This window comes from Myotis nattereri, assembly GCF_964212035.1.
Source record: "Myotis nattereri genome assembly, chromosome: 2".
In the NCBI taxonomy this organism is placed as follows: Eukaryota; Metazoa; Chordata; class Mammalia; order Chiroptera; family Vespertilionidae; genus Myotis; species Myotis nattereri.
The window spans coordinates 132752089-132762362 of record NC_138076.1 but is presented as its reverse complement, the minus strand read 5'-3'; the positions used below and the strand labels follow the sequence as shown (position 1 = coordinate 132762362).

Sequence of the window (10274 nt, the reverse complement as noted above, 5' to 3'; positions counted from 1 at the left end):
TCACTTATAAGTAGAATCTAATGAACAAGATAAACTGACAAACAAAATAGATCCAGAGACATGGAAGCATGCAACATACTGATGAATCTCAGAGGAAAGGGGTTGGGCAGGAAGTGATTAACCAAAGAACTTACATGCATTACACATGGACACAGACAATAGTACAGTGAAGGCCTGGGGAGGGAGCAGGATTGGGGTGGATGGGGTCAACATAATACGTTCAACAATAAAGACACATATAAATAAGTTAATTAATCAATCAATCAATTAATCAATTAATTAATTAAAAAGTTTGGTCCCTAATTCTGATGTAACAAAATATGTTAACAATGTTGATATTATAGAAAATATCCAGTTTATTCTATGTTATAAGGGCTTCATTTTGAGCATGTTGGGTTGTTTGTTTGTTCTACTGGGTTTACTTTAGGAAAGTTGCCTTTAGTTTCCAGGAAGCAAACGTTCCCAGAAGATTAACTTTTATTCCTTTGTTTACAGTGCACTGCCTCTTCCCATGAAGTAAATTTCCAGATGTTGATGTGTTTTCTTCCACATCTGTTCATGAATCATGATATTTGGTTTTCTTCACATACAAAGTCCTGGAATTGAAATATGTTTAGTACATGTTGCAAACAGCTCTAATTAAATCACTTTTTAAAAATATCTATATTTTTTATTGATTTTAGAGAGAAAGGGAGAGGGAGAGAGAGATGGAAACATCAATGATGAGAGAGAATCATTGATCAGCTGCTTCCTGCACACCCCCTACTAGGGATAGAGCCCACAACACAGGCATTTGCCCTGACCAGGAATCAAACTATGACTTCCTGGTTCATAGGTCAATACTCAACCATTGAGCCACACAGGCTAGGCTAAATCACTTCCTAAAGCCTTGATAAGACTATTTCATCACTTGAGACTTAGCTATGACTAATATAGACATTGAGAGCTAGAAGAAGAATTTAATTAGGTGGTACCCTAGCTGGTTTGGCTCAGTGGAGAGATCATCAGCCTGAGGACTGAAAGGTCCCAGGTTCAATTCCAGTCAAGGGCACATGCCTGGGTTGCTGGCTCAATTCCCAATAGGGGGTGTGCAGGAGGCAGCCAATCAATGATTCTCTCTCATAACTGATGTTTCTATCTCTCTCTGAAATCAATGAAAATATATTTATATATTTTAAAAAAGAAATTAATTAGGTGGTTTGTTTGTGACAAAAGATATTGAGTATTACTTTCAAAATTATATAAGTTTAACTCCTTTGTATTATGAAAGCACTTTATTTGGAATTGTTTCCAGTTTCATTGACATATAATTGACATAACATTGTATTAGTTTAAGGTGTACATCATAATCCTATCTAATAAAAGAGAAACATGGTAATTAGCGTACTTCCGATAACCTTCCCATTGGCTATTCAGGGAAATATGCAAATTAAATGCCAGCCAAGATGGCGGCCGGCAGCCAGGCAGCTTGAAGCTAACATGAGGCTTGCTTGCTTCAGTGACGGAGGAAACCAACGTTCCCTGCCTGCCTTGCCGGCCTCTGAGCTTGCAGTTTGAAACATAGTTACAAATATAGAAGCTAAACAAAATGCCAGAAACCTGCTTTCAGCAAGCCGGGATCTCAGAGCTGGAGTTGATACAGTGTTTTGACTATAGAACCCAAACAAACCAGATACCTGCTTTCAGCAACAGAGGCCTCAGAGCTGGAGCCAGAGCTAAAGATGGCCCAGAATAAAAAAAAAAAGAAAGAAAAAAAGGAGCAGTTGGGAGCTTCAGTCACCCACCAGCCTGAAAACAGCCCTCAGCCCCTCACCCAGACTGGCCAGGCACCCCAGTGGGGACCCCCACCCTGAAGGGTGTGTGACCAGCTGCAAACAGCCATCATCCCCTCACCCAGGCTGGCCAGGCACCCTAGTGGGACCCCCACCCTGATCCAGGACACCCTTCAGGGCAAATGAGCCAGCCCCCACCCGTGCACCAGGCCTCTGTCCTATATAGTAAAAGGGTAATATGCCTCCCAGCACCGGGATCAGCGGAGCTGCGAGGCCTTCCGGCACCGGGATCAGCGTGACAGGGGGCAGCGCCCAAACCCCCTGATCGCCCTGCAGCTCTGTGTGTGACAGGGGGCGGGGCCACAACCTCCCTATCTGCCCTGCTCTGTTCGGGACAGGGGAAGGTGACCCAACCCCCTGTTCAGCCCTGCTCTGTGCCTGATAGGGGGGAGCTCCCCAACCGCCTGATTGCCCTGCGGCTCTGTGTGTGACAGGGTGTGGTGCCCCAACCCCCTGATCGGCCCTGCTCTGTGTGTGACAGGGTGCAGCTCCCCAAACCCCCCCCCACACCACCCCCCCCCCCCGAGGGCCCTGCTGTGTGTGTGACGGGGTAGAGCCATAACCTCCCCATCGGCCCTGCCCTGATTGTGACAGTGGCAGCGCCTCAACCTCCTGATCAGTCCTGCTCCATGTGTGACAGGGGGCAGCGCCCCAACCCCCTAATTCGCCCTGCTCTGTGCGTGACAGGGGGTGGCACCGCAACCTCCCCATTACCCAGCCTTGAGTGTGACAGGGGGCAGTGCCTCAACCCCCCAATCGGCCCTACCCTGAGCATGACTGAGGGTGGTATCGCAACCTCCCAATCCGCCCTGCTCTGTGCATGACAGGGGGCGGCGCCCCAACTCCCCAATCAGCCCTGCTCTGAGCCCGACCAGGGGCTGCACCTAGGGATTGGGCCTGCCCTCTGCCACCCGGGAGCAGGCCTAAGCCAGCAGGACGTTATCTCCCGAGGGGTCCCAGACTGCAAGAGGGCACAGGCTGGGCTGAGGGACGCCCCTCCCGCCCCAGTGCACAAATTTTTGTACACCGGGCCTCTAGTGATTTTATATGTGTGTACATATTTCAAAATAATTGCCACAATAAGTTTAGTTAGCACCCATCACTTCACATAGATGCCATTTTTTTCTTGTGATAAGAACTTTTAAGATTTCTTTTAGTAACTTTCAAATATACAACACAGTATTAACTATAGTCTCCATTATAGCCCCACAACTTATTTATCTTATAACTAGAAGTTTTTTTTTGAATTTTAGAACTTACTTTTCATGAAGTCAGCTGTTTGCCTTCTTGTGAGTAAAGACTGCGTATACAAAATTATTGACTACTAGATTGCCATATCAAATACTACAAAATTTTAATTACCTTTCCTATTATGGAAAATATTTTCATCAAGATAAATTTCTGTTTTAACACAGTTGGGACAATAAAGAAATATATAGACTATACAATTTATTAATGATTGTGTGTTAGTTTTCTATTGATGCAATAACAAATGACCACCAACTTAATGACAAAACAACAGAAACTTATTTTCTTAAAGTTCTGTGGGTCAGAAGCCAGATCCATGTCTCTCTGGGCCAAAACCAAGGTTTGGCAGGGCTGTGCGCCTTCCTGGAGTTTGTGAGTTCGAGTTCATTTCTCTGCCCTTTCCAGCTTTTAGAGGCCACCCGCATTCCTTGGCTTGTGCTCCCCTTCCTCCATCTCCAAAGACAGCAACATGGGTCAAGTCCCTCTCATGCTTCATGTCATAGGTCCTTCTGTCTGAGGCATCTCTCTCTTATCACAGCCAGGAAAGGATTTCCATTCTGAAGAACTCGTGTGATTAAATTGGGCCCCCCAAATCTACATGACACCAGCTTATTTATACACGTGAAGATTTTAGAAGTATAACTTAATGTACAAAAAAATCCCTGCTTTCAATCTATTTCAGGCATTAAGAAGATAGAAAATTCAAGCCCGACACTTTTTCTTGAAATCTGTAAAAATAGTGTTTATTGATTTGAGAGAGAGAGGAAGCAAGAGGGAGAGATGGAAACATCAATGAGAGAGAAACATTAATCAGCTGCCTCTTGCACACCCACTTCTGGGGATCAAGTCTGTAACCAGGGCATGCACTCCGACTGGGAATCATATACTAGCATGGCCTTTATTTTTATTTATTTATTTATTTATTTATTTATTTATTTATTTATTTATTGCTTAAGGTATTACAAAGGGTATTACGTATGTGTTCATTTTTTCCCCCCTGCCCTAGACAGTCCCCTAGCCTCCCCTATCCCCCAGTGTCTTATGTCCATTGGTTATGCTTATATGCATACATACAAGTCCTTTGGTTGATCTCTTACCCCCCTACCTCCTGCCCCCCAACCCTCCCCGGCCTTCCCGCTGCAGTTTGACAATCTGTTTGAGGCAGCTCTGCCTCTGTATCTATTATTGTTCAAAAGTTTATAATGGTCTCTATTATCCATGAATGAGTGAGATCATGTGGTATTTTTCCTTCATTGACTGGCTTATTTCACTTAGCATAATGCTCTCCAGTTCCATCCATAGCATGGCCTTTATTATGTTGAGGTATGTTCCCTCTATTCCCATTTTGCTCAGAGTTTTTAAAAAAATCTTTATTGTTGAAAGTACTACATATGTTCCCCTTTCCCCCTCATTGATCCCTCATAGCCCCCCCCCCCCCATTTGACTATTTTCTGAAGCATAGTAGTTTCCAAAGTTTTTCTTTCAAAAACATCTTAAGGTATCCATTTAACAGGAAAGAAATAATAACCTTTTCTGGAGAAATACAAGAAGGGTCAGATGCAGCTACTAATATGCAAAATGGAATTATGCAGCAAGTAGACAAGAAGCGAGACTATGCAGGTTACTTCATTACCTAAATTAAAATACCAAAGGCTTGAAGGACCCATCTCACAGGGCTCTCCTGAAGTACAGAGAGGCTTCTTAACCCATGACAGAAAACCAGCCAAGCTCCAAGGCAGAAGGGAGATAAAAACAACAACAACAAAAACCCCTTTTTCTGGTCCCCAAAAAGAAGAGGAAGAAACAGTGGAAAAAGGAAGTGTGAAATGAATGTATGAAAACCTTTTCCCCCCCTCTTAGCCTCCAGCTTAGTTCCAGAGAAAGGAAAGGGTGATTTAGAAAAGTGAAGGTAACATTTGGGATAACTCTATCTTAGCTATTAACATCTTAGCTGTCCCCCAATTTCTATTTAAGATGCAGAAAGAGATAACCTTGTGTAATGCTCTTACCCCAACATGGGTCTCGCCACACTCCCTTGATGTTCTATGGGATAGGAGAGATGGGGGCCTTAGCCTTAACTTTCCCAAGCTGCTTTCCAGACTTAAAAGACATGAATATGCATTGAGAGTAGAGGCTTACAGTGGGGCCTTCCGGAAGGGTCACAATGACTCCTGGCAGAAGCTGTGTCATTGGACATGGAAGAGCCTCTTGGGGGCAGCAGTCAACAGAAAATAAAATCAGCTGGGGGATTGCCATCAAAATCTGGCCTAGACAAGAGGCACTGGTTTGTAGTAACATTACCTACAGGTACATTGCACACTGCTCTCCTTGGCACCGATGCTAGTCAGGCCTGCTCCACAGCTATTCTAGGAGTTCCCTTCCAACATCACCTTGGGAATGAACACCTGTTGCTTGAATCCCATATTTCTTTGTTTTTATCCTCACTATTTTCTGAAGCATAGTAGTTTCCTGAGAAGGGTTGTTTAGGAGGAAAGTTTTTAAGACCTTGGACTCCTAAAAATGTCTTTATTATACACTTATCCATCAATTAACTGTTTTAGTTTATTTCTGAGATCTCTGTTGCTAAGTAAAAAGTTGTTAAATGAAAAAATAGTTCCTTTAGTTTTAATGGGAAAACTATAATGCATTTTTTCCTGATCTAAACTATATAAATGATTTCCACAGATGAAAAAGGTTATTGATTGAGCAATGAAAATATTTATATAAGTAAGCTATAACAATCTAAAAATAAGTATTATTTGCATGTAAAGTGTAATATAATGAAAATTTATTGTATTCACTAATGGAAGAAGAATAGCCTTGACAGTGGGTGTTGGTTGGTGCAGGAAGGAATAAGAAAGCAATTCTTTGAAAAACAGTGGAGAATAAGATATACAATCAACTTCCAGGCAGGCATTCAATATCTGAGTTAGGTATGTTTAATGTAATTTTGTTTTCTTTGAGAATTTGGTAAAGTAAAAGCTATGATTGGAGAGAAGGGGGCCTTAGCCTCATAGAAAACCTTGCCTCATCTTCCTTCTTGGCTATTCATTCATATTTAAGAAAGAGGCACTAAAATACTGACTGGGCACTCTATGTGAAGGGGTGGGATGTATTGATTGGGGTGTTATGACTGTGTGGTGATTGGAAGGGGACACAGTTATTTTAGGACCCCAAAATTTTAGAATCTGTAGGATTTTCCTCTTGGACCAGTCTATTCCCCCTGGAAAGTACTGTTCCAATCTCTTTCTAAGGAATGTGTTTGATGAATGGAATAGGTTTGGTTATTTATATTCTGGAAGCTGAATAGGAGAAGAGGATTGGAGGGAGTCTCATAGTTCACTCTGTATTTTAATGAGATTAACTTTCCCTTAATCATCAAGTCTTCAGTAAATGTCTCTAAGTCTAGTGCCAGTTTGATTCAGTCTCTCCAGAGAACAAATTTCTTTCATACCGCTAGGATGCAGGAAGATAGACACTAGCAAAAGATAAGGATGGAATCAGGATGCCTGATTGCTTCTTAAACTGCTTTCAAACAATTTTTCTACCTTCCTACATGCCTAATACTTCCCCCTTTCACTCCCACCCTTGCCCCCAGCCATTCCCACCCTGAGCAAGCCCTCACCGCCCCAGTGACTGTGTCCATTGGTTATGCTAATATGCATGCATACAAGTCCTTTGGTTGCTCCCTAACCCCCCACCCTCCCCTGCCATTTGTCTCTGGATCTATTCTTCTTCATCAAATTATGTCGATCATATATAATGATCCTACATATGAGTGAGATCATGTGATATTTATCTTTCTCTGACCGACTTATTTTACTTAGCATAACGCTCTCCCGTTCCATGCATGCTGTTGCAAATGGTAAAAATTCTTGCTTTTTCATAGCGACACTAGGGGCCTGGTGCACAAAGATTTGTGCACTTGGGGGGGGGGGGAGGGTCCCTCAGCCCGACCTGCACCCTCTCCAATCTGGGAGCCCTCAGGGGAGCCCTCTCCAATCCAGGAGTTTCTGTTTGTCTTTGCAATCATATGAGCGAATTTGTCTGAGAACTCCCCAACCCAGTTTGGTTTGTTGCTCACAGAATAATAGAGGCATTTTTTTTTTTCTTTGCTTCATTGGTGGAGATTTCCTGGAAGTTTTAGGATATCTTCCCTTTAATTTTCTCTGGACACTCTGATTTTACTTATGTCTCTCACTTTGCTTTCCCTCCATCCCCAACTGCAACAGTGGTCCAGGCTCACTTTGCTTTAGTGTCTAGGAGAGCCATCTGCCACCAAAACTACTATTCCTGGAATTCCTGGTGCTCCCCACACTCTGGGTTTTTTCCAACCAAGGGATCCATGTCCCCCCAAGGGAGTGACCAAGGGAGCAACCGAGGGAGCCACATCCCTCCAAACTGCCGGCTCCCCCACTCTGCTCTGTGTATACAAATTACCCGCCATCTTTTTTGGGTTAATTTGCATACCCACTTCTCATTGGCTGGTGGGCATGGCTTGGGTGTGGCTTGGGCATGGCTTGAGCATAGCGGAGGAAAGCTAATTTGCATGTTTCTCTTTTATTATATATATACTAGAGGCCCGGTGCACAAAAATTTGTGCACTCTGGGGGAGGGGGGGGGCTTCAGCCCGGCCTGTGCCCTCTTGCAGTCTGGGACCCCTTGGGAGATAAGGACCTGCTGGCTTAGGCCTACTCCCAGGTGGCAGAGGGCAGGCCCAATCCCTAGGTGCAGCCCCTGGTCGGGCTCAGAGCAGGGCCTATTGGGGAGTTGGGGCGCCGCCCCCTGTCATGCACAGAGCAGGGAGATCGGGAGGTTGTGATGCCACCCTCAGTCACACTCAGGGTAGGGCCTATTGGGGGGTTGGGGCACCGTCCCCTGTCACACTCAAGGCAGGGTAATGGGGAGGTTGCGGCGCCACCCCCTGTCACGCACAGAGCAGGGCCAATCCAGGGGTTGGGGCGCTGCCCCCTGTCACTCACAGAGCAGGGCCCATCATGGGGGTTGGGGCTCTGTACCCTGTCATGCACAGAGCAGGGCCAATCGGGGGTTGGGGCGCCGCCACTCTCATACTCAGGGCAGGGCCAATCAGGGGGTGGGGGCGCCTTCCCCTGTCCCGAACAGAGCAGGGTGGATAGGGAGGTTGTGGCCCTGCCCCCTGTCACACACAGAGCCGCAGGGCGATCAGGGGGTTTGGATGCTGCCCCCTGTCACACTGATCCCGGTGCGGGGAGGCCTCGCGGGTCCGCTGATCCCGGTGCTGGGAGGCATATTACCCTTTTACTATATAGGGTAGAGGCCTGGTGCATGGGTCGTTGCCGGCTGGTTTGCCCTTAAGGGTGTCCTGGATCAGGGTGGGGGTCCCCACTGGGGTGCCTGGCCAGCCTGGGTGAGGGGATGATGGCTGTTTGCAGCTGGTCACACATCCTTCAGGGTGGGGGTCCCCATTGGGGTGCCTGGCCAGCCTGGGTGAGGGGATGATGGCTGTTTGAAGCTGGTCACACACCCTTCAGGGTGGGGGTCCCCACTGGGGTGCCTGGCCAGTCTGGGTGAGGGGCTGAGGGCTGTTTTCAGGCTGTCAGGTGACTGAAGCTCCCAACCGCTCCTTTTTTTCTTTTTCTTTTTTTTATTCTGGGCCAGCTTTAGCTTTGAGTCTTGGCTCCAGCTCTTAGGCCTCCGCTGCTGAAAGTAGGTTTCTGGCCTTTGCTTACAATGTTGCAATCCTGCGGGTTGAAGCCCAGCGGTCTAAAGCAGGTTTCTGGGGTTTTGTTTAGCTTCTATATTTGTTACATAGTTGCTTAGAGTTGCAGCTCAGAGGCCTGCAGCGGCAGGTGGGGAATATTGGAGTCCTCTGTCACTGAAGCAAGCAAGCCTCATGTTAGTTTCAAGCTGCCTGGCTGCCAGCCACCATCTTGGCTGGCAGTTAATTTGCATATTGCCCTGATTAGCCAATGGGAAGGGTAGCAGTCATACGCCGATTACCATGTTTCTCTTTTATTAGATAGGACTAGGGGCCCGGTGCATGATATTTGTGCACTGGGTTGGGGTCCCTCAGCCCAGCCTGCCCCCTCTCACATACTGGGAGCCTTCAGGGTATGTCCAACTGACAGCTTAGGCCAGCTCCCTGATCCCCTTGGAGATGGCTCTGCCCCTGTCCAGTCCTCAGGCCTTTGGCTGAGACCTGAGGCCTGGGCAGAGGACCCCCAGCCCCCTCTGATTGCCGGCTCCCTCCCTGCCCCCTCTGATTTCTGACTCCGCCCCTTGGCACCCCCCTCTGCCTCCCCCACCACCTGCCTGGCCAACAGGCCTGGACACTTCAGCGGCGGGGCTGAGAGGACTGGGAGCCGCCATCTTGTGGCTATGGGTGTGGCCATCTTTGTGATGGAGTGACAGAGTGATGGTTAATTTGTATATTATTCTTTTTTTTTTTTTGTGATCACATTTATTAGAAGGGTTGGAGAAAAATAAAAATGCCATTTAGCTTTAGAATTTGTGAGTTATGTGCAAATAAACTCATTTCAGGAGCAGAAGAATCCTTGGTCATTTCTTAATATCAAAATTTACGCAGGTTTCTCTTTTGAATATCTTCTACCTTTAAAGATGCAATCATAAAAAGTCTCCTAATTTCCACACAGGATATATTCTTTGTTTCAACCAACTCTCAATGGAGGGGCAACTAGGACAACACCATCTCCCCGGACAAAAAGCATTGGAATATTCCGTTTTGTTGATTTATATATCTCTTCATATGTTTCTTCATCAATTTCTATAGTAGTCACAGTTTCTTCCACATCTCCCAATATCATATTTAAATGTTGATCATAAGCATGTAATCTACCTCTAAGCTCTCTGTCATTTCTCATTTTCACATAAATTCGCTCATCCAGGCTGAGCCTGATAAGATCCAGGGGCTCTTCTACAGTGTTGGTAGTTTGTTGCTGGTCCACGTCGTCCGCCATGTTTCAAACCCTGCGCCCTTCTTGTATATTATTCTTTTATTAGATAGGCTAGCATTCCATTGTGTAGATGTACCACAGTTTTTTTTGTGTGTGTTTTTTAAAGATTTTATTGATCAGTACAGCACAGGAGACCATTATGATGGTAGGTTGAGAGTCCTGGTAGTCTTTTTTTTTTTTTTTTAATATATCTTTTTATTGATTTCAGAGAGGAAGAGATAGATAGAAATATCAATGA

General features: G+C 45.6%; 1 protein-coding gene across 1 annotated transcript; it reads right to left on the bottom strand.

Annotated features, from left to right (window-relative positions):
• Positions 1 to 9431: 9431 nt before the first annotated feature.
• Positions 9432 to 10053, bottom strand: LOC308514128 (U6 snRNA-associated Sm-like protein LSm3). Its single transcript, XM_081084164.1, has one exon. The coding sequence runs from the start codon at positions 10037 to 10039 to the stop codon at positions 9731 to 9733; it is 309 nt and encodes a 102-aa protein (XP_080940290.1). The 5' UTR covers positions 10040 to 10053; the 3' UTR covers positions 9432 to 9730.
• Positions 10054 to 10274: the final 221 nt, after the last annotated feature.

What these genes read in the sequence shown, in the direction of transcription:
- LOC308514128 (XM_081084164.1), bottom strand. Translation starts at nt 10,039, where the DNA reads ATGGCGGACGACGTGGACCAGCAACAAACTACCAACACTGTAGAAGAG.